This window comes from Sander vitreus, chromosome 18, assembly GCF_031162955.1.
Source record: "Sander vitreus isolate 19-12246 chromosome 18, sanVit1, whole genome shotgun sequence".
In the NCBI taxonomy this organism is placed as follows: domain Eukaryota; kingdom Metazoa; phylum Chordata; class Actinopteri; order Perciformes; family Percidae; genus Sander; species Sander vitreus.
Window position 1 is genome coordinate 13,036,685 of NC_135872.1, and position 25,728 is coordinate 13,062,412.

The window sequence follows — 25,728 nt, forward strand, 5'->3', positions numbered from 1 at the left end:
CTCATGCAAGTCACACTTGCAGCTGCGGAGGTTTCTCCATATTAAGAGGGAGGGTATAAATAACAGGTAAACTGTGGGACTCCATCATTAGCAGGAAACACCCATCACCATGGATATTGATAGAGGCATTGCTTGCTCAGCTGTTGGGTTGTTTTAAGGTTTCCATGCAAATTTTTAAAGATTTTTTGGGGGCTGTTATGACCTTTATTAACAGAACAGATTGAAGACAGGAAAGGGGAGAGACGGTGGATGACATGCAGCAAAGTGCCATGGGTCGGATTCGAACCGGCAGCCGCTGCTAAGGGGCGCATGCTCTACTGGGTGAGTAGAGTTAGAGGTCGCCCCTGATATGTTTTTATTTTAAATTGATGACTAGACATATACGTCAAACATAAAATAAATTCAGGGACAACGTAATGCTTTTATGTCCCCGTTTTGTTTTAATGTCACCACATTTTCTTTGATTTTTTCTTAACACACCATGAAAAATATCGTGTAGGAAAAATGCAGCACATCTATGCAATGTTTGTCCAATTTCCCAGTCCGGCACAGCAAGGTTTTATAGTCCACTTCCACTATCCACTGTGGTTTGGGATGGCATTTAATATGGCGAACCTCTCACACAAGTACACAAGCAGAGGCGGAGTGGACAGGGCGAGGGTGTAGTGGAAAGAATGGGACTGAGCAGAGCACCCGTCTGTCAACTCGTCTGTCTCCACAGACACTCACAACGCTGCAGCAGCATCCCAACATCACCAGGTGCAGTGGAGCAAAACCTACTATGTGTGCGTGCGAGAGAGGGGGGGGGGGGGCGTTGTCGCTGGGGGCAGATGAAAGGAGGAGAGAGAGAGAGAGAGAGAGAGAGAGAGAGAGAGAGAGAGAGAGAGAGAGAGGACTGGCAAGGTGGCGGGATTTGTGTTGAAGCCTCTGCTCTGTCAGACATGCGCAAGAGCTTCAGCAGCAGCACCAACACCACCGCTGCGCTGCGTTTCCGCCTTGGCTGAGCGGCGCACACAGCCGAGAGGGGAGGGGAGGGTAGCCGAGAAGAAGAACGGAGCCACCGAGACGCAGTGGGGCACAGCACGGACTCCGAGCAAATTACACTGACGCACCAATATCCAGGCAGCCCGTCTCCAAATTTACACGTCAACAAGCGACCTGTGCCGTGGCGCGCCAGAGCCTTTCAGCATGGAGACTGCGCTAAAAAACAAGCACTAAAATGTGAGATTTACGGAAGAAATCAGAAGAGCGAGCGTGTGTATGTATGTGTGTGTGAGAGAAAGTGGCTATCCCCTTTATCTTTTGCGGGTGATCTCAATTCTGTGCTCTGCAGTCTGAAAATGAAGAAGTTCAACATCAGGAAGGTGCTGGACGGCTTGAAAGAGGTGTCCTCCTCCACCCCGTCTGTCCAAGTGGGGCCACAGGAGAACCATCTGATCCAGGAGACCCTCCAGTCCGACCATTTCCAGCTCTGCAAGGTGGGCGAGCCTGATGATTTTATATTATCCAGCTGTTTGCATCACGGTTGGCCCCTTTCGCATGTATTTTGTAATATTCAGTTTGTACTGCGCGTATCCCATCTCAGGATACAGCAGGTGCAAGTGAGCGCCACACAATAAATAAATTAATTAATTAATCGACAAAGCATTTCTGCTCTGTGGTCTAGATTACAACGATCTCGTGCTGGTTTAAGGTGTATTTGACATCTGATAAGAAGCTCGTTTAGAAAGAGAACGATTAAAGCGCTCTGTGATTGTCCAAGCCATGGTAGGTAGCCTGTCACGCACCTAACTACAATGCGCATACTGTATGGCGAATGCGCTCTGGCGACAGGACAATACACATTAGTAAGTTCCTGTATGGATGCATGGATTTGTCCTGTTATTTTACTCGGATATCTCTCAAAACCAACTAGATATTTCGGTTATGGCAATAGCATATAGAACATCATCCTCTGTGAAAATACCATCGTTTGCTGTGTGTGTGCTTGGCATGAACTGTCATATTGAGGGGTTGGTCCAAACTGATCCCCTCTTGCATAATCTGCTTGGTTTGGATTAGCAAAAAAGGTAGTTTCTAGTTAATGTATGTGTGCGTATGTGAGTGTGTCATCATCCCCTTTCGAGTTGTCTTTTTCCTCGCAGTGTCTCTCCATCCCCTTTGTCGTCCCCCCCCTCTCTCATCCTCTCACACTCCTCTCTTTGTGGCTCTGTCACACACACACACACACACACACACACACACACACACACACACACACACACACACACACACACACTTTACCCCAGATCATTGATCCATTGAGGACTGATGGCGCCTGAAGTGAGTGGGGGCCTGTTTGAAAAAAAAAAAATGGCTTGCCATCCTCCAACTGTCTCAATTGGCCACAAAGATGGCCTGGGTTAATAAACACTCATGCAATTCACATATTATGCAATACACATATTATGTTTGCTACATCTTAGCCCACTATAATGTTAAATCATGATTTTCCCATGTGTGCCCCAATGGTTTGGAGTGGCCTTTTTATAGACATCACTGTGTGCTTGCTATTTATTTTTCCACATATTTAACCTGCACAATCATAACTAGCTTGTTTGTGGATTCTTTTTAATATTTTTAACTGTAGAATTACTCATAGTTCTATCAGGTATTTGTAGGTAAAATGTAGGCTTGTGCAGTTGTTTTTCTTATGGGTAGTGATGCTGAAAACACAACCTTAATGTCTGGTATAGCTACCACAGTCCATTGCTATTGATAGGCTTCATGATATTTTACATGGTGGAGTCTCATGGAAAATTCATGCGATTGTTGACCATGTCTGTTTTAGAGACACCACAATATATGTTGCCCAAGTCCAAGGCTAGGGCAGTTGAACTTTATAAAACTGCAACCATTTTAGCAGTTGTCAGAACTAATACATTAGAGTGCCTGAAGTAATACCTAGAAAACTAGAAAACGTAATCTAGAGTCAAGTCAACACAACTGAGGGCTTAGGGGATATTGTGGTTGGAAAGACTATCTCAGAGATTGCCGGTTTGATTGACACTGCAGTCTAAATATGTCTATCAACAGCCAGGCATCTGATGGAAATCTCTTTGAACAAGACTCCATCCTACTTCCTGCACCTTCACTGTCTGTCTGGACAGAAACTCTCTGTAATGTTTCTCTGCAGAGAAGGCAGAGTGCTTCTTATGTAACATGCTTTAGCCTTCTGCCACCAAACAAACAAATCCAACAGCCCACCACCAGCTGACTGATGTCATAAAGCTACAGTCAGTCACACACACACACACACACACACACACACACACACACACACACACACACACACACACACAAATATACAAGGGTGGACAAAAAAACAGAAAGACCTTACTGTACGTTACAATGCACTCCAATAGAAGGCCCATGTAACAAATCATAACCAAATGATCCTTATTTGTGTGGTTTCAGTGTTTTTTATATCCAGACTTCAGTGAAATCACGACTTCATGTGGGAGGCAGTGAGAAAAGGAAAACGAGATAAAAAGAGTGAAATGGGAGAGAAGAAATCTCAAAATAGGCCTGTGATCATAAAAGGATCCTAAATAGCGAAGCCAAATATCAGCTATCGAGAAGAATAGAGTAACGGTGCATCGAAAGAGCATTTGCCTCTCTTTCGTTTTCTCTTGTCTGTGCCATTCAGGCTATACATTTCTATTTCATAACACTTTCCACATCCATCTGGGCCGTTTGTTTACCAAAGTCATGTGCGTGATATCCTTTTGACAAAACAACACCCCTACTGTGAAATGCAAATTAATAACATATTCTCTTTTTTTCATCTTTCTGCACATCTTTCAGACTGTCCGTCATGGCTTCCCCTACCAGCCATCGTCCATGGCTTTCGACCCCGTGCAGAAGATACTGGCCATTGGCACCCAGAGTGGAGCTCTCAGATTGTATCCTTTCACTTGTCATTGCCAATGTTATAGGTTACTGTGGCCTGTGGCAGCTCCTTTGGGTCCCTCCATCCCTGGGAGGCAGCAGCAGGTAAGTGAACAGATGTCTGAGCTGCCATAGTCAGATGTTGATGTGGGGTTTCAGTGTACTTTTAGAGCATGCTGAAGAATTTTCGGTAACAAGCTCCAGATGTTGTCGCATGGTAAGATAATGCTTAAAACATAGACCGAGAGCAAGCTCATCTCGGCATCCCTTGAATCCCACATTTTTGTTGCTTTTACTGATAATGCCACACTGCTGCTCACACCTTTTAAATCACAAGACATGTCACTGAAAAGTCCACGTTTAGCCACATATTGAAGTATGTGTTGCTATTGAGCTGGAGAAGTAAGTGGTTGAGGTAGCCTGCGTTGGCTTCCTTGCAATATGAGGACGTTAACACAAACAGGGACAACAGCTTGTGATGAAATGGCACCGTGGGGAGTCGTATAGCTTCAGAGAACACCCGCAAACTCGCCTGTGTCAGGCTGCTTTTACAGGTCCTCCATGTGTTCTCATTCCTGTCCGACAACCTTTGCCAGCTCATTACGGCGTGATGAAGAGCTGTCCACCTGGCTGTCCCTCGTTCCCACCTGCTGGCAGCTATGACTGTGACTCAGTCTCATTCACTTGCAGTGGAGGGACGAGGATAAGAGAGTCTACGATCCATGTTTACCAGACTTCTAAAAAGACAGCAGTGTTCAGTCCATACCTTCAGTATGTTTTCTGCTCTTTAAAGCAGAGTGACAGAGACAGAAGAGATAATGATGCACCACTTTTTCAGGAAATGACTGAACGTTCCTATAGATTTACAGATTCAACAGCTGCTCTGCTTTGGATGAAGAAATTCATGGTTTCTGTCAGGTCTCCACTAGTCTATATCCACGACGTTCAACTTCTGGGATTGTTCAGGTGCCGCCAGAAATTCCGCTGGATGTCTTTCATTTCAGCTGGATGTCCGGTACCTTCCGCTTTCTTTGTGTTGGCATTTTAAACTCCGGTCAATTTATGAGGACTGGTTAACTGCTCCTCAGATCTCTGCAGGGTAAATCCAGACAGCTAGCTAGATTATATGTCGAGTCTGAATTGTGATTGTTTTAAAGAAAAGCCAATAAACCAGAGCACCTTTTTCTCCCATCCCGGAATGCTGTGTGGACTTGCCAGACCCTCCTGTGCAGCACTGTTGTGGAAGGTCTGGCAATGTGAGACTAGTGCTCCACATGCATTAGGAGATGAAATCCCTCCTCTGGTAGAAGTACAATGTCAGGGCTGATGCTTGAACTGGTGAATAAGCTTAATGGGGCTTATGTCTTGCTGGCTGGTACATTACTCATGTGAGCTTCAGATTGGGTAAACTCAGTATAAGAAAAATAGCTTTACTCAAGGTGTAAAAGAAGCCTATACCCAATCAGCTTAGAGATCGGAACGCATTCTCCCGTCAGACTATCCCGAGTTTGGCTGAAGTGATCTTGTCAGATGGTTCCTACTGGCTGAAACTGGTCACTTTGAAATTGAATGAACAGAGCAATCTCTTGTGTTTGAGTGATGTGGATCAAATAGAGTCTTATCGGAGTCAGGAGAAGGTGAATTGGGAGTCATCCATCTATTCTTTGGTTCTGGTTCTCTTCCCTTGTCATTTGCTGTTTAGTCAGTCCTGTCTCTTTATCTGATGACAACGATACCAGCGTGGCACAGATGAATGGAGATTATAATAGAGATTTCATGATTCATGCGTTGCTATGCTGCAGCTTGTGGGTTTTTCTGTGGTGTGTTTTAGTTAATGTTTTATCAGGTTGCATCTTTTGTGTAAGACATCCTGGCACTCCTGCGCCGATACTCATCTACATGTATGTCCTGGAGGTCATTATCTTGCAATGTACGGCTATCGGTGTCTATGCATGCTTGTGTGTATATGTGTTTGTTTGCCTGGCTGGCCTGCCAGGACATTTGGCTGCACCCCTCTCCCATGGAGGATTACAGGAAGTGGCAGATCAAGGGCCTCAGCCTGGCAGAGGACTGAGAAATACAGCAGGAACAGGAGGTGTGGGTGGATGTTTATGTGCGTGTGAGTGAATATGTGCGTACATGTCTGTCTGCGTGCGTGAGTCCTCCGAGGAGACGAATGATCCCTCTAGCCACAAAGCCAATCACTTCTGTGATCCCCCCCAAAACCGTCCCGTGTTTGATGCTCGCCACTGACTCTGCTGGTGCTTCCACTGTCCAGCTGGGAAGATGACAATATCCCTTTGGTGTTGTCTGGAGGAGGCAAAAAAAGGGAATAGAGAAAGAGGGAGAGCCAGCGGAGAGGACAGGCCGATAGAGCAGAGAGAGGGAATAGGTCTGTGAGTGAGAGAGGCAGGCTATCCCCTGCTTCAAGATCTAATGGCCAAGAATAGAATCCTTATTGATCTGTGTGTGGTAATGCACTGAGACAGATATGGCCAAGTGCACACACACTGCTGGCAATTGTTTTTCTGTACAATTTCTCAGCAGCGAAAATAAGTTGTGAGCATTTAGAACAGGTTTCGTTGTGCAAGCAGTCCACGCATATTAGCTATCCATCGGATTAGCAGTGTAATTTAGAAAATAAGCAGAAATGCTGTGTTCGAAAATGCTGAATTATAAAAGCTTCTTTTCATTTTGAGTGTTACGACAAAGTGTTTGTGATAAGAGGCAGGGCTGCAGAAAGAAGAAGGAACCTTCCTTATTTCTCTATTGTATGTCCCTTATTTCTTGACCAGACTGATCTGAATATGTCGCACTGATGCCACTTGTCAGTGTGTCTAATATGGCTCAAACCCAACACAAGACTAGTAGTTTAATGGTTGTGCTGTTAACCAACATCAGCAGCAGGTTGTTGACACACAGCGTTGGTATTATAAAGCCAGCAACAACAGACAAAAAAGGTGGGGCTAATTAAACATAATGAGCTGCATCTGCTTATCAACCATATAATGTGATGATACTGTGAACTTCTATCAGAGCTAAAGATGATTTGAATCCATCAGCCTCTAGACAAAAATACTACATTAACCAAAGCATACAGCCTAATCTAAAGGGGAAACACTTGCTACATTATAATCGTAAACATAAAGGAAAGTCTCTGCTACACCTTCATAATAAAATTATAATCACCATCAGTAACATGTAGGGCGGGGAATGGAACCTCAATCGTTTTCCAGTAGCAACCAAAATGAATCTGTAGGATTGAATATCAAGTGGTTTACTTTACTTTACTTATTCTTTGGTCCGATATTTCCTGTTTTAAATTGGGAAATCAGGAAACTTTGCTAATTTTAGACGGTAGGCAAAGTTCTTGTATGGCTTTTTGTGTTAAAGCAACAGCAAATACTAATGCATTGGGGAGTTTGGCATCATTGTAAATAAAAGCACATTTATTCCTCAAACTACAGTAAGGTATCTTATGGCAATGGTATCGAAAGATTTCAAAAAATACCCAGAGTATTTTGTACTTTTAATAACAGCTTTCCAGTATTTGGACAGAATCCATTTAGAATATAAACAAGAGGTTTTTTTTTCAACAGAAAAAAGTCACCACCCTTGATAATTGAAATTTATACTCTGCTGATTTAGTTTGTGTGTAAAAGAGAAGCATAATGTGGGTGGAAATGACCATTTTTTCCAGAGCACTACGTAATGGGAGATTCTGTCTCTCCCTGACAGAAAACATGGTGCAGGGACCTTATGGGATAATTTTGTCAGTTTACTGCCATCAAACTAGAGTAATTTGTATGTGTATGTATTTTTGTGTGTGTGTTTATTTGTTGGGTGGTCTGCAGCTGTGTGTGTAACAATGTGGCGGCTCATCTCTGGGGAGAGGCGGGTCTTTACTGGTAGTGGCCAGGAGAGATGGCAGCACTATAACTCATGTCACTCCATGCTCTGCCAGATTATCTCATCGGCAGGCGCAGGACATCATAGGACTCACACATACAAATGGGGGCACACACACACACACACACACACACACACACACACACACACTGTCCTCAACAAGCGCTGTGGTTGAAGCTGCTTCAAGCATCGTGGTGTACCAGTTTGTTTACTGATACATCCAAGATTTCTCCCAAAAATCTAATTTTATAACAATCTCGTAGGATTAATTACTGTTTCCTCTATGGCTAAGTGAATTTGGACAATTTCAAATTCACATTGTTTAAACCTGCAATAATCAGGCTGTGTGGGCAGTGGAAACAATCTGTTAATCCAACACTGACATATTAGCACTTTTTAAGTTGGTATGATGAACTCCATCAACTCCTGAAAGAAATATCTGGCTCTAAATGCTCCACTATGTTCATCGGCTAGTCACGCACACACACACACACACGCACAGGCACACGCAGTCACACCCAGAGTTATTATTTTATTTTAAGTCGGAGATGGCAGAGGTAACACACACATATGTGCTTTCACACACAGGGACACACATAAGCATATGATGGTCGATGACTTACACAAATGTTAGTGGATGTGCACACAAATACTGTATGTGTAACGTATACAGGAGGCAAATGTTTGGACAGAGGTGCACACGTTTGCAGAGACAACGTACACACACACACCCACACACACACACACACACACACACACACACACTAACTGCTGTGACTGGCACTGGCCATGTGCAGCTTTTGGTCGTAGCACAGATTGACTATGACATAGCTCCATCATTAATCTTCTTTCTGATTCACTCTGTAATTGTTCTACCCTCCGAGCTTTGTCTACAGTCACAGGAGAGCCTCGCTGAGCCATTAGTTTTCTGACTGGACTACTGAATGGGAATCGTTTTAAAGAAATTGAAAATGTAAACCAGCAGTATATTTTGGAATTTCATTGATATAGTACGTATAAATGAAAGTACGATTGTACTGTAGCTTATAATCTCTACAGCTTCACAATGTGTGTGCTTGCATATTTCTCTTTGTGAACAAACTTTGATGGGAATTTCAATGTTTGTTAGAAATCTCCAAAGAATTGTAATGTGATATAACTCTAGTTTTACAGAAAGTTCACAGATGCCTGTATATAATTCATACTGTATGTCTGTGATTATGGTAATGGTTTTCTGATTGTAATCAACGATTACAGAGGCTCTCTGGCTTCTTCTCTTTGCATGTCTTCAGCATCTTCAGAGACAGAGGGATAGTGAAAAAGTGTTTGCGTCAAGCTCTCTTTCCAGTTTGTTGTTTAAAGAGTGTGGGAGCTTCTTTTCAGGTCACAGATCATTTGTTTATTCATTTATTCTTCTATCTGTTTTTCATCTTTAATCGCTTCCACATTTTTGCTCTTCTCATTGGGGTTGACTTCTAGATGTTCTCCATAGTGCAGTCCATGCCTGGTGTTGTGTGTTTGTGTATGTGTTCAGTTATGCAATGCGCCAGAGCTTGGCGCTGACAGAGACAGCAACAGTCTCATCAAAGGAGTTAAGCTGTTGCTGCTGCCACTGTGCACATGTATGATCAATGCAAGTAAATGTAATTTACCATACATCTGACAATGTTGCATCTGTGCTCCTGTGGTGATATCTAGAAAAAGTCATTACTTTGTCATTCCTGTGTCAGTGGTTAGCGGGTTAGCTAGCAGTAACATATGGGGGATGAAAGACTAGGAAAGAGGAGAGGTATCACAAAATCAAGAGGGATTAGTATCTCATCCTAGTTGACCTCATTTTACTTTTCACACACGTGGGACAAGGATTGGGGAAGAGAAAAGCTTGAAATGAAGTCATCTTAACGCGTCTGATGAGAGAGTTTAATGGGGTGTGTTTAAAGAGCTGCTGGTAGGGTTGAAAAAGTCAGCTTGTGTCGGCCACATGGCTTTTTTTTTTTTTAAATGGATAAAAGTAGAGTCCGTAGTGAGGTCACCAGAGAGCTGGCGAGGTGCGGCTTTCATGTCAGTTCAATGCACACAAACTTTTCAACATTACTGGAACACACTGTGTGCATGCCTGTGTCTGTGAATGATTGCACACGCGTACCTGTTTCACTGTAGTGAAGTACTCTTAATCAAAGACTCCTTGTGTACCGTGTTTCATGTTTCATGCTCTCCAAAAAGCACTCCGCTGCCTCTGTTAGTTAGAAATGGAAAATTTTTTTGCTGCATCACTACCACAACAATGCAGTTACTGCCTCTCTCTGTCCAATATCCTGACAGTGTGCCCTGCTTAAGTCCTTTAGCCTTGACAAGTCCCAAATGGGATCCGGGTGTAGGATGATTAAAGTTGTGCTGCCATGTTGTTCTCTTAAATAATTTAGTGTACATTTAACTCCAGCTTTTACTCCTCTTGCTCCCTGTCCTTTATCTCTGCCAGCTCCTTTCTGATTTCTGATTTCAGCCCCAAGTAACCATTTTGTGTGTAGAGTTCTTGGAAACAAACATGCTGCACACCTCAACCTTGCAGACAGTGACAACCAGGGACACAGTTCTGTCAGCCTGTTGTGATTTATGACAGGGTTTCACACATCTGCATTTTCAGCACTGCCGGGGTCACTTGTGAGGACCATGTACCTACTGTATTGATTTGCACTCATATTAGTCCTCTATTGTAACAGCACTCTCATGACCAAAGGGTTTGACCACTGCCCAGTCTCCATACCACAGAGGTCCCTCATCATCAGGAGTCACGTTTCCAAAGTAAATGAGCATGTGCACTCAATTCAATTTAGTTTGTGTCACTAAGCACAGCGTCTGATTCAGGAGTTATGGGATGCGTACATCAGCAACACATGGTAACACTATATCTTGTATTGATTTCAAATTGTGCTTCATTTGTAAGTCTGAGGCTTTCATTATCATGACACGGGGAAATCTCCAAGGATTAAATGCTAGTACTTCTAAAATCATATAAACGGCCGTTTCTTTACAAGTGTGGGAACTAAGACAAATGACCCTGGTTGCCCTTTGTCTATAAATAAGGCAGTGTAGTACTAGTTGTTGTTTGCGACTTGTCCTGAGCACATTATGGCATGCACTGGTAGCTCTTGCCTGTCCAGTTATGTAAATATCACTTTATCATACACACTGTAAATCTAGCGTCTCAGTGAAATGTCGCTGTCATGTATCAAATCATACATGACAGCGACAGAGAACTCCCCGAATTAGATTCATTTAAATACAGTTTTGAGGTTAAATCAGAATGTGATGTCTTTGAATTACCTTCAGTATCTGATCTGTAAGCATTTGTTCGTCCATAGGTCTGGGACTGAAGCTTTATATGTTTGCTGCTGTCTAGAGAAGAATTGAAATACAGAGTGAGGCATAGTTTAATGTTGGAAAACGTCATAACTGAATAACTGTCTGTTTATCTCAAGGTGACCTGAATGAAAACACTGCATTTGATGAGCTGAAAAGAAAAGAATTTCTTTTCAGGAGCTTGTTTGAATATAACATTAGTGTCAATGGCTGACACTTGATGGTTTTGCTTGAGGTGTGGAAGTGTGGCGGGGTTAGGTCTAACGGTTGCTGTCAGGTTGGCACAGTCCCTGTGGTGCTTGTAAGGGGACTGGCTTACAGAATGCAGTGAAGCACAAAGATTTTGTCATCTCGATTTTCTCCCTGCTCTTCATGTGACCTCCAGGTCTCAGCAGGGCCACAGCGCTGAAATAACTGAAGTATTTCTCCCTTTTTTATTCTTACTCTACCTCATCTCCTGTTTTACAGCATGCTGCTTTTTAAGAAATCCCTTTTCAATTCACATTCCCAGAGATATAATTGTTTAGTTGTTTTAGGACTGTAGGATTTCTGTAATGGGATTTTACTTATTCTCTGTGCTCCTGGTCCCCCTGCTGATTCTCTGCAGCTCATTATTTTTTGTCGAGTTGCTGTAATCTTCCACTCCGTCTCAGGGGGCTCTGCTCCCTCCCCCTTTTAATGTTTTCATATATTTTCTCATGTTAACTTTCTTTTCTTATAAGTTGTTTTTGTAACCTTCTCCCTTTCTATAACTATCGTTCTGTCGAAGTGTTGCAAGAGGTTGTTTGTTTTAATGTTCACCACATGCACTTAATGCCCTACCATGATAAATTAACTATAATTAATTAGCAAACATTAACCTTTACGTAACACATACAGTAGGTGGTATTAATATGATCCTCATCTTTGTATGATAAAGCATTACAGAGTTTATTTTGTTCTTAATGCACACATTTATGCATTGAGGTGTGCCAATGTCTAATCAGATCATCTACGCTATGCATTTAGGGGTACTTATAGTGTAGCTGTTAGGATGTGATATCATGATGCTCTCCATAGATACGGTAAGCATAATGAATTGAGCAATTGCTGCATGTCCACATGCATACTAGTAGAGGAGTTAATCTTTTATCGCTTTGGATAAAAGCGTCAGCTAAATGACATGTAATGTAATGTAATGTAATACATGTGGAAGGCAAAGTTAATCCTTAAAGGGAACACGCCGACTTATTGGGACTTTAGCTTATTCACCGTATCCCCCAGAGTTAGATAAGTCCATACATACCCTGCTCATCTCCATGCGTGTCGTAACTCTGTCTGACGCACCCACCGCTAGCCTAGTTTAGCCCAGATCCTGGAGGTAACCGGCTCCATCTTGCCTACTGCTCCCAATAAGTGACAAAATAACGCCAACATTTTCCTATTTGCATGTTGTGATTTGTATAGTCACAGCGTGTACAAATAACAAGGTCACATGAGACACAGCCATCTTCTAACTGTATACAAACTGGGATCTATATTCTCAGAAGGCGAAGCACTGCTACTTTGTACACGCTATGACTATACAAATCACAACATGTCAATAGGAAAATGTTGGCGTTATTTTGTCACTTATTGGGAGCAGTAGGCTAGATGGAGCCGGTTACCTGGGGGGTACGGTGAATAATTTAAAGTCCCAATAAGTCGGCGTGTTCAATTTATCTTTGCTATTAATATGTTGGATTCATATTAATGATATAGTTTATAAAAAATAAAAAAAAACTTTCAAAAGGATATTTTTTTCACATAATTTGGCAGCCCCCCAGCACCAACTCTGAGGACCCCCTAGGGGTCATGTACCCCCTGTTGAAGATCTCTGCTCTAGATTGAAAGCCAATAGTTTAAGTCCACCTTTGTTTGAATACTGCCTCTTATACTATACTTATTTTCTTATTCCCAACAGTCTGGATACATAGTAAGGTAACTGGTGAGAGGATCATACACTATTTACTGTTTTAATCTTGAAATAATATTTCAGTTTGAGAAGTAAAATTCCTTGGAGTCGTCATATTGACACCTTAACAATACCTATGACTGCAACAAAGAGGCAACTATTGCAAAAATCCAAATTCACGGTGTTTACAGTGAAGGTCATGCTGAAGACATTATGAAAAAAAAATGGATCTCAGTATGCAAGATCAAATAGGAGATTATAATTAGGGCTTCAACTAAGGTTTATTTTCATAACTGAAACATCTATGTATTGTTTTCTTTAATCATTAATTGCTTGTTTCCAAAACCTGAAGGTATCTAATTCACAATGATATAAAACAGAGAACCTGATTGACTGATATTATGTCACTTAGTCAGTTAGTATGGTATACTAGTTCAGGATAACATTGTACCATTGCAACAACCCTTTTCTAAGCTGCTGTATGTTTGCAGTATAACAGGTGTGTTAAGAGACAGAGACTGTTCTGGTTTGAAGGCTTACAGGCGACCATGAGCACCTAATGGCCATGGGCGGTGTAAATGGTTGGTTATGACCTTACTAAATGCCCTTATTCTGTCTGCAAGCTCCTCCACACACACACACACACACACACACACACACACACACACACACACACACACACACACACACACACACAGGAGGAAAGACAGAGAGGTTCCCGAGGTACCAGACCTTGAGGAATTGCCTGTCACCATGTTTATGTGTGCAGAGATGTGGGTGTATGTGTGTGCCAAGGCTCCTGCAGACATAGACAGAGCTGTATGTGAGTTCAGCAGCATACATACAATAGACGCGTGTCCTTGCCTAAGGTTCTATATTTATGTGTAGTAGCCTCAGAAAGACCTTACTGTAATATCCAGCAAAACGTGCATCCAGGTGAACCATCTGTTATGGCAGACACACACATTTTCTATAGTTTTATTCTTTCAAAGCTAAAGTCCCAGATGTAGTATTACACAATTTGAGTGTGACTGTTCTATTTCATGCTTTTTTACCTTCTTTGCTAAAGGGCTAATTTCTACATACTCAACTAAACCAACTCCAGCTGGAGAATATTAGTGTCTCTGTCAGCTGGAGCTAACAAAGGCAGTGTGGCCATGTGGGTAATGTTGCTTATAGGCATATTATGGAATACATACTGTACAATAACTAGATATTTCACTTGCTACTGTTTTAACTGCACTAAATTCCCTCAAGCTGAGAAGAAGACTGCCCTCCTTGCAGCACATACACCTTGTTGCACGCTAAATGTTAGCTAGTATTAACATTTGTACACCAGTCTAACATATGTGCTTATTATTACCGTAAGAAAATATTTGGCACAGTCATGGCTATGTTCTCTTAACAGAAATATTTCTCAAGGTGGAAAGACCTCTGAAACAACATTTTACAAGTAATCAAACATTGCTGACATTTTTTACAATTTGGTCTAATTTTTCATTTATGATTTATATAAAAACAGCTTTAAACCAGTTTGGGTTTTTGGTATTTAAATACTTTTAAAAGCTACTATAATGAACATTACCCATGGATTGCATGGCTACTTGTGTGTGAAAAGAGTTGCTCGTTATGGTGAACCCACAGAGGGTTATCGCCCACTTCTGTAGTTCCCCTCAGCTCTATGGAGCTTTATAGCTTCTTTTAACACTTTCGATTAGGTTTTCTGGCCCACAACATTGTTTTGCTTCAATCTCTCATCACAATGTTTTCAGCAGAACCGGGCACCTCTGAAAACCAGCTTTCCAGCATTAAACGGCAGTCAGATAAACTTAGCGACTAGCCGATGAACATAGTGGAGCATTTAGAGCCAGATATTTCTTTCAGGAGTTGGTGGAGTTCATCATACCAACTTAAAAAGTGCTAATATGTCAGTGTTGGATTAACAGATTGTTTCCGCTGCCCACACAGCCTGATTATTGCAGGTTTAAACAATGTGAATTTGAAATTGTCCAAATTCACTTAGCTGTAGAGGAAACAATAATTAATCCTACGAGATTGTTATATAATTAGATTTTTGGGAGAAATCTTGGATGTATCAGTAAACAAACTGGTACACCACGATGCTTGAAGCAGCTTCAACCACAGCGCTTGTTGAGGACTGTGTGTGTGTGTGTGTGTGTGTGTGTGTGTGTGTGTGTGTGTGTGTGTGTGTGTGTGTGTGTTAGTGAAAATGCAGCTGAAGTCATTGCGATCACAGCCTCACTTTGGGATCTGCCCTTATTTTTTCTCCCTCGACTGACAACCCATCATGGGCCTGTGGTGTTTCTGTACTTTCTCCTCTTGCTGACAGTGGCATCACAAACAAATTTCTGAAAAAAAACAAACAAATCCTCAGCTCAAGAGAGAGGGCTCTAAATATCCACTCAGTGACTTAAGCCTCACTGCTGTCAGCCTAAACAGATGACATTTTGAATTGGGCTTTCCTTGAGTAAAGCCAATGTCCTGGACTAACTTTAGCCGGCTGAGACTGTGATTTTGCCCAGAATTTGGCAGCATATTTGCTTGTCAATAAGAGCTACGCAAATCTTGACATTTGTTGTCTTCCGCCCTGCTGGTAGCTGCGATGATATTTATCCACCTGTTGCTCCTAGGCTGCCCTTTCATATGCTGTCATGCTGAGCACCTGCAGGGAAGACACACGTGTCGCGTGACATGATGACTCAGGCTTTAATACCCTGCCACATGCCTCCCCCCCCTCCTCAGCTCTCGGCCTGTTGGTGTGTGTGATATAGGCCTACAGTATGTTTAAGTATGAGTGTGTTTAATGTCCAACATGTGTGTGTCTGTGTGTGGAACGTGACTGGCCGAGGGGCTGTTTGTGCTTTTCCGTCTGATTGAAGCAGAATATGGATTATGTTGTGATGTGAGATGTGGGAATAGCTGGAGAGGGGCAAAAGGGCTGAGACAGACATCTCAGGACTTGAGGGGACGTATAGGGGGGAGGGAGGATGGGGGAGAATAAGAAGGGAGTTAAACTTACTGTATGTTTGTCCAGAGACAAAGATGGTACGTTGTGTCTGTTTGCTTTAGCATCATCCAGAGTGGGAGTTGGCAGACTCAGCAGGAGTGATGTCCGCTGTGATGCCGGAGACGTCTAAAATATCACAACATGGTGCAAATCTGCAAAGATACAAATACCTAAAAGTGCTACAGATGTGTCCTTGGTTTGTCATTTAGTGCAGCACAACCAGGCCTGAATTCCTGCAGCTGTAGCCAAGAAACAGGAGGAAAAGCAACAGGAAGAGTGGAGGGATGAAATCGCCGTAGGCTGACAAAGTTGGATCTAAGTTTAAAAAAGTGAAGAGGAGGAAGAGAAATTAGAAGGAGATAGAGTATACTGTAGGAGTGTCTGCATATGGAGGGGAGCCAAAGTGGTCGCAGCCATTCAGCTCTGTGATTCAGAGCCCTACTGTTATGTGGGTAGGATTTACAGAGATTGGAAGGGCAACAATTGGCTCCTGACCCACTTGTAATCAGACCGCTGTCCAAGCAGAAGTCACCACACGTTGATTTTTTTGCCCGCTCTATGAGCAGGATGAAGTGTCAGACCCCTAGGAGGTGGGAGACGCCCATTATTTTTTACCCAGCACACGGAGCACTGCAGATCTCCCCCTGTCTCTACCAAACCACATAAAAAGCATCCTTTCTTTATGCATTTTTACTTCTTTGATCCATAACATAATAATAAGGACAGCCTGTGTAGGAAAGGACAACCTTGCAGCTTGTGCATCACAACTTTTATTTCAGTGATGAAGCAGCTAATTTGTTTGATAATCCAGAAGCCCTTGCCATCTCCCAGACACCAGCGGGAGTGAATGATGAACAGGCAGTGTGAGAGGTCTCAGCTAGCCACGCCACTCGGCCCCCATTAAGCCTCGATTGGGGTCTATTGCCGTGATTTCTCTTCCTGTCTGGTGCTTGGCAACACTTTTGCTTTCACATTAGAAGCGGGTGCCGATGATTGCTGATAACACGATGAGGGAGGACAACGGTGAACGCATTAACCCTGGCTGGCACTGCCGCAGACCTGACAATATTAGCATCTTGAGAGATAACACATACTGTTAACCCATTTGCTGACAGTTAAACCACAGACAATAAAGCAAGGCTTTAATGTAATTGGCTATACTGTGTGCTTTATTGGAGTGTTTTTTATTGTCTTATACTAAGATGACATTGTGGGAGAGATTTCACCTTCACTCTCGGTAGGCAGTTCTCTGCACCAATCAGCAGCTGGCCTCTGGTGCTCATTTTTAGAAACTGTTGCTGCATTGCCATGCATTTTTAATGGCTAAGACCATTGTAGCAGGCTGTGTTATGAGTGTGTATATTTACTGTATGTGTGTCCTTTGCGAGTGTTCATGGGTGTTTGTACATAACTTGTGCGTTCTGTGTGTATGAGGAAGCTTGAGCCCCAGTATGTGGAAAAGAACCAGGTAAGAGGTGTGTGTGTGTGTGTGTGTGTGTGTGTGTGTGTGTGTGTGTGTGCATGCGTGCGTGTGCCTCTGTCAGCATATGCATATATTTGTACATGAGCATCAATTTCCATTTGTGTTTGTATATGATGTTGTTTGCTTACAGTGATTTGGAGACTGACGTGATGTGACAGCTTTGGGACTCAGACACACACCCTAAATCATTTTGAATAAGACCTGTGGTGCTCAGATTTCCAGAGGTCTCCCTACTAATGCGTCCATGGCTCGTGTGCATCTTTTTGCATCGTTTTGTGAAATCTGATAAATTGCCTCAAGTGATGTCACTTAAAGTTTGACATCAATTTTGAAAATGATAAAAATCTTAGGGTGTGGAGCTAGAAAGGAGTCAGCTTGCCAGACCTCTGTAGCCTGCTCCTTGTCTCTGTTTGAGGCTAGCGGCTACATTAGCCATGACTAGAATAACACATCTGGATCTCTGACCAAACTGTTGGTGGTCAAGTTGCATCTTGGGTAATGTAGGCACCATCCAGGTATTGACTACGGAGAATAATGTGTGGAATAAAAAAGATGATATCTCTGGTTCTGCTGCATCAATTTTGATATTTATTTTTAAACTGTCAATTGTTAGTCCGACAATGTTATTGCAATGCTAAATGGAATACTCTAGTTCAGTTGTTCATTTGTTCTTACACTTTGAGTCTGTACTTTTTGATTGTGAAAAAAAGGCATTTTCAGTATTTTTGTCTAGAGATGGTCCGATACCATTTTTTGCTTCCCAATACCGATTCTGATACCTGATCCGATACCAGTGTGTCATATATTTTATTATGTTTTAACAGCTGTATACTACTATCCCTGTATGGATGTGATATGATTTCTATCTTTGTTGTCAGTCTGGCTGAGGTTAAACTCTTTGTGAAACACGAACAAACACAAACAATGAACGCCCCAGAACTTTCTTTTATTATCCAGTTTGACAATCAGTTATAACGGAAAAAGAACATAAATAAACTACTTTAACGTAGATTTTCTTTAGGGTTTTATTACGTGGTATTGGATCGGTGCATAAATTCCAGTACTTCCTGATACTGATACCAGCGTTTTAGGCAGTATCGGAGTCGATACCGATTTTTGTCCACCTCATTGAGGAGCAATATTATGTGGATGGGGCAAAATATAAGGAACACTTTACAGTATAATGCTCACCAAAAATCACAACTGAAAAAGCAGCTTGTTATTTGAATAGCTTTAATTGCAGTACTTTGATCAATTGCATTTATTTAGAAAGTCATCCTTATAAATACATTTGACTTGACTTGTCCTTCCTGTTCTCTCTGAGGGCAGAGGTGGAGAAATAAAACTGCTCCCATGGAAATGTCTACTACGCCCCTCTCGAGGGATGCTAACATTGAAAATTTCTAGAAAGAGAGGACAAGACAGATGATGCAAATACCTCTGTTTACACACACACACACACACACACACACACACACACACAGTCCTATGTTGTCCTGGTTTCAAAGAACAGTACCAGTGAGGTGACAACACATAGAAGTCACATTATTGCCTTATTATTGCATTATCATGTGTACGCACAGCTCACAAACTGGGGTGTAGTTACAATATACATTTGTGTGTGCTGAATATCAGCCGTCATGGTTGGGCTACCTAGCAGGCACCCTGGAGAAGCGATGGAATATGAGGGAGGAGGAAATAAGAAGAGAGAGAGAGATCAGACAGAGAGGCGATAGAGATGAAAATGACAGAGATTGTACTAGGAAGAGAGGCGGAGGGGCGACTGAGGGGATTAGTAGCAGAGCGAGGAAGATGCTCTTTCTTTTTCTTGCTCTCACTCCTTCGCTCTTTTTCCTCTCTTCCACACGCTATAGGCACTTTGCCTGACACACAGTGATGAAACGGAATACATCCTGTCCTGTGTGCCCTCCACGCTGCATGACACATGTATATAAACACAATAACATTCACAAGCAGGGACAATCCTCTTGACTTATGTAACTGCCTTTGTTGCACTATGCATTCACTATAGACCCATCCCTCTGAAGGCCTGTATATGGTGTGTGATGAGATGTGTCTTGTCTCTTCCCCATTCTCTCTCTTCTTTCTCAACTCGGCAGTTATAATCCCTAGCACTACAGAAATAAAGTAACACACAAACATGTAAGTACGGTGGTGTTTGTGCGTGTGTCATAGGCGCACATTTTTATATTGCACAGATGGACTAGTGAGTCATCAAAGCGCTGTTGTTTAATCAAGTGCGTGGTGTGTTTGTCTGTGTGAATGTGTGTTCTTTTTATTAGTCCTATCACTCAGAGAGAAGGTCCTCCTTCCTGCACTCCTGAATTACTTAATCCAATCTAATTCATCACCTGCATTAATCCACAGTCCCTGTTTCTCTGCTATCCAGCCCCTGTCTGTTCCCCTGGCATACTCCGGCATACACATGTGCGTGTGTGTGTGCAACCAGTGACATGTTGAAATAATTTCCATCATTACGACATGCTAATCTGGTATTTTATAGTTGTGCATGTGCTGTATTTAAATAAGATGTACTGTGTCTAATACTAATGCAGCGAAAAGTAGGCTATGTTTTTAATCTCTGTAGAAAGTAATTTACAAGTGTGTCAGGGGTCTTTTCATCCTTTAAAAGTATTAATATGAATTTTCATATGCTTACATTCATCCAAACACCCATTAATTTTTGGTCAGGGTTTGGATTTTAATGCATTAACTAGAGGATAATTCTTCATGTTTTTCATGACCCCTTGACTTTTCCTCAGGCCAAAATGTTTACTTGTACAAGAGTAATATAAACATCAAAAGACGAGGCTAGATTGCCATCACAATTGCAATGCAGAATAAAGGCCCTGATATACGCCAAAATGGACATAACCAGAAGGGTGGACAACAGACATGCTCACAGATTTGTTTACACGTTGGGTGTCTACGTAGGTGGACATGTCGCAGTTGGTGCATCAGTCTGCGAACTACCCAGGTGCCCCCTGTCTGCACAGTCTTAAATGTTGCGCTGCATGCAGACGTATTTTGAAAAATGTATGCCCATGTCTGCAAGTGGCTTAATAAAATATACGTCATGCAGACCCTCACAGCTATTTAGTTGAAAGCATAATTTGCGCTCTGTGCACCAAAGGGAGGAAAGCATCTTGAGCTTAATGACCCCTTAACCCTTCATGTAGTGCCATCATGCAAACCTAATTTTTACTATTACTTGTGTGGCTCTAACAACAGCATATCATCAGTATGATGTTTGTTCTGCCAAACACTTTTTGTCTTTTGTTCTTCACACTTGACAAATATATTTCATTTATTCATTTATTGCATCTTGCTCAAGGACTTCAGCAGTGCAGATGCTCACCAACACAGGGCCTTCAACCTCTGTCCTCCTGTTGAAGGACATCTTCTTGCTTATGCCACCCAGCTGTCCTTCGTGTGCATGTGTGTGTCAGAGATCAGAGTAGAGAGAAAATGCAGATGCTTTACAAAGTGCGTGTGTGTGTGTGTGTGTGTGTGTGTGTGTGTGTGTGTGTGTGTGTGTATGCTAGTTCTCTGGCAGCCTCCAGTTTAGTGCTGGGTATACTTGGCCTTCAGTCTTGCATTAATCTAAGAGCAAAGGACAGCACTCCGATTTATATGTTATATGCTGCATGACACTTGGCAAGACGCCCTTCTCTGGCGTGCTATTGGCAAAGTGACAACCATACAGTGTACCAACAGTGTGTTTAATTAGTCCAAAAGCAGACACAACAGAATTCATGCCAGCAGGGAGTGCTGTATAGATAACTCAATCCATCAGTTTGAATAAATCTATCGATGATGGTGTTGTAGTTCTGTAATATGATGGTGTCATTAAGAAGATGCATACAGAAATCAGCAATCTGGTATGTTTTGTTCTGGCTCTAGTGTCTGTTTTCCTCTTCTAGGTGAGTCTCTCTCAAGGTTACCTTTCATCTGACTTCCCTAACTATACTAATGATTCATCTCACTTGTGTTTTTTGTTTTGGTTTTTAACCTTTATTTAACCAGTGTTTGAGTAAGATGGCACAAAATCAGACTAATCCTACCATGACCAATTCTTGAAAGACTATCCTATTCTCTTTCTCGCATTTCTGTGCACCGATTTGTAGTTTAACAGCTGATCTCTTACACGTACACCAGTTACTGAGGTATATATACAGCCAATCAAGTGTTACTGCACGGCTGGCATTATACTGACTCTTGCTGCGCTGGCAGCTCACAGGTACCTGTCCTTGAAAGTAGGCCTGACTCTGCATTGGTTGGCACATTGAAATGCATTAGAGGCCAACGGTGGCTAATCTCCCGTGGTCCTACCTATGAAAAGATTTGTTTGATATCAATGCCAGAGGGTGCATGTGTGTTTGTGTCAGGATAGAGGAGGGAACAACAGAACACACACACACACACTCACTCACACACACACACACACACACACACACACACACACACACACACACACACACACACACACACACACACACACACACACACACGAATACCATAAATATTGTTGTGTTTCAGCTGTAGTGGAATGGTTCAGGAAACAGACTTATCAGCCAACAGTTAGGCCCCTTTAAACATTAATCCAAATATTACATTTTTATGACATAATGTGAAACAATACTACTATAAATAGTTCCATTGCAACTTGCTCCATTTCTTGAACCCTGAAACGTGATGAAGATGACCACATTCCCAAATGGACCTGATCCCGGGTCTGCACTCCATGGGTGAAGTTATATTGTATTACACATGTTACCGTATACTGTCTGGAAAAGCTAAAGCAACTCTTTGGCGTCAGAAAACATATGGCCTCTCTCCTCCTCTGTTGCTTGAGCAACCTCGACATTTACTTTCCAAATATGGAAATAGAAACGAGATAATAATGAAGGTGACCGTTTCTGACACCAAACACAACAGGGAACAACAGAACACACACACACACACACACACACACACACACACACACACACACACACACACACACACACACAGAGTACAGTACAGTACACTTTGATTGCTTTGAGGTGGTGACGAGAGCTCCAGGGACTGGCTTAATGGCTGTGTTGGTTTGTCAAATGTTTTCAGCTTTGTAAATGATGTAACATTCATTTTAATGTTCCTGTTTCTCATTATCTAACCATATATACCTGCCAATGTACAGTATAGTACCTGGCAAGCTTCTATTTAAGATTAGATTAGTGTTTGATGGTCCTCAGTCCAGATGCATTTAATTGCCTTTTGGAGCTTGTATTAAAACAGAGACTCATGATCTCACAGTGTAAATGTGTTAAAGGTTAATTTGGCATTAAGTTATATTCTAATAAAACACTTTCCTTCTTACCACTTTGAGAGGGTAATACATAAAGCCATCTAAATACATATGCTGGCTCACATTCATCACATCCATTATTCATAGACAGGAGGAAACCCAGTCACAGGCTTTTAGTCCTGCAGTTGCTTGTGTCTTCCTCCCCACCTCCCTGTTTTTCTTCCTCTTCTCTTTCTGTATATAGCCAAACCATGTTCCTCCTGAAATTATTCTCCCCCTTGTCATTTTAACTTTCCACTTGGGTTTTGTCTTTGAAACTGTTATACTTGTTTTCTCTTCCTCATTTTTCTCTCCATAATCCTTATGGTGTCTGTAGTCTCAGTCCTTAAATTGATCAGATGTCAGGGATGGTTTTGTACCTGCATTACAAACCCCATTGTTTGGACTATCTAGTCTGTTTACGGATTGGAACACATAGTTTTCATAGCGGGCATGTTCAATATGTGCAATCCGATGAGAACAGTGTGAGGCGAGAAAGAGGAATGAGCTGTGTGTGCGAGGGAATTACAAGGTATCCCTTTAGAGACCTGGCGGTTCATGTTTCATTTGTATCAGAGATGTTGCTTGTTACCTTACAAATTAGGTATAAGTACATACACAAATGAAAAGCCTTGCCTTGAAAATCATTGTGTGGGTGGGTTTTGATTATGCACAACAAAACATGCAAGAATTAAATACCCCTTTCAATACCATGGATATAGTGCCACTCGGCCCGCCATGCCAAAACACGTATTTAAAGAATAATCTCAAAATGAAATAGCATAACATGTCAACATGAAACACAGCGCTTTCAAGCCGGAGAGTGGAGTTCACTTCGTGGCGAAAACTAAATATTTTCCCCCAGGAAACGCTCCTTCGTTTTAATCCAAACCACGATCTTTTTCCTAAACTTAACTAGTCATTTTGGTGCCTAAACTTAACTGTCATCGCTGCATGACGCCCACTTTTTCTGCCTAAACTCTACTACCATGGCCCCTGAAAGGGCCGTCATCTGGCGGTGCCTGAAGCCGGCTCACAGTCACCTATTGGCAGCTAAACACATCTACCAACTGCCACTGGTAAAACGAAGCTCTGATGGAGCTCTGTATAGCGGCTTAATACAACCAGCAACTGCCACACGGATTTCATCGTTCTATTGCACTATAGACTGTTCACATTACAGCACTTTACTTAGTTTAAAATAGGCTACTTCTATTGTAGGTATATAATATATGGTATATTGGTGTAGTATCATTGATCCCTTTGAGGGGGGATACATTTTGTTCCAACTGGGGATAAAAACAAATCAGCAGAGGCAGGGATATATAGACCAGCAAGGGGGAAATCCTACGCATACCCCATTGCAAATCGCACCCTGATAGTGGAGCATTTAATAGCTACAGAGCCATATATTTATCTCAAGAGTTGATGGAGACCAAAACTGAGTCTTGAATTTACAGTTGTCAAGTGGCCAGAAACACGACTCCAAATGAATGCCAATGTTGCTCTGTGTATGCTGTATGTTTAGTAAGCCACTATTTGCGAACAAGTTATCTCCATCAAGTTAAAAGGTGATAATCTCTGTGTTGTTTTCACAGCTTGTTTCCAGTTTCCAGCCTCCAAGTTGCCAGAAAATCAGTCAAAGCTAGTTTAACATTAAACAGCTAAACACAGGAAATACCTGGTTGCCAATACTACAGTAGTGCCAGTACAGTAGTTTAAAATCCCAAGTTAAGTTTAGTTCTTATTCTTGACAGATGATGGATGAAGAACATTGGAAAGTAGAAAAAGACTGAACACAATAGTTCAGGTGGGATTTAATCTGAGGCCAGCAGGTGAACATGCGGCAGAGGAGATAGACTGGATTTACTGACTCGCCTTTGCAAAGTGATACATGATTTCTGTGATGGTTTGCAGCACAGTACCAATGTGTTTTGTTGTGTTGCCAACTTGTGAAGTTCTTTCCTCTCCGGTCTGAATGGTACTCACACACACAGACAGACACTTATAGGGTTTTTCCATTAGACAGGGTTGGTCCGCTATAGCCACGCCACAGGCTCACAGCAGTGGATAGCCGCAACGTGCTGTTATGGTCCTGCTTGGTCGCATGGCTGACCACTGTTGACACGTGACGGTCTCTTCCACTTAGCTGTGTCTTTGGCCAATTTACATACAATTTTATGTTGCAATGTAATTTACGTCATAGGCTATATTTTGTCCATCTTGACCAAACCAGACTGACCAAACATGGCAGAATTTTCTGTTTTAGGCTAAATAACGACCACAAAATCTGATTTAGAAAAAACAAAAAACGTCATGGACTTGGTGGTTCATAGCTGTAAGAGTCACCGGGTATTGTAGCTAAGATTAAAACTACATTAAAGGTTGAAAATCACAGAGGGCAGATCTAATGTAGACTGTAAAGTGAGTTGAGAGCCTCTGCTTCTAGCACAGGTCATGCTGTAATTGGCCAAGTGGGGCTCAGACCGCTAGGGTGTTATCAGCAGATAGAGTCAGTGTCCTTGCACTTGTCCACAGGCCAGAACTCATGTTTAATACATAGTTGCCTTGTACCCAGCTTATTATGTGCGCTATTTGAGATATGCACATAACAATGACTAAAACATAACCAGTGTGAACTGTACTCACCCAAAGGCAAATAGGTAATCTCCACTAGAATTGTTTCCTGTGAAAAACATAATTTAGAAGTAGCAATGTATGTTCAGAATCGGTTC

At 42.1% G+C, this 25,728-nt stretch overlaps 1 protein-coding gene across 2 annotated transcripts in view; it reads left to right on the forward strand.

The window, feature by feature from the left end:
* Positions 1–953: 953 nt before the first annotated feature.
* Positions 954–25,728, forward strand: part of stxbp5a (syntaxin binding protein 5a (tomosyn)) — a 98,454-nt gene continuing 73,679 nt past the window's right edge. Inside the window, exons 1-2 of one of the 2 annotated variants that reach the window (XM_078275083.1) lie at positions 954–1,478; positions 3,847–3,944. In XM_078275083.1, coding sequence (XP_078131209.1) covers positions 1,341–1,478; positions 3,847–3,944 — 236 coding nt within the window. In that variant the 5' untranslated portion in view covers positions 954–1,340. The remainder of the gene's footprint in view (positions 1,479–3,846; positions 3,945–25,728) is intronic. The other variant, XM_078275082.1, reaches the window with a different exon arrangement.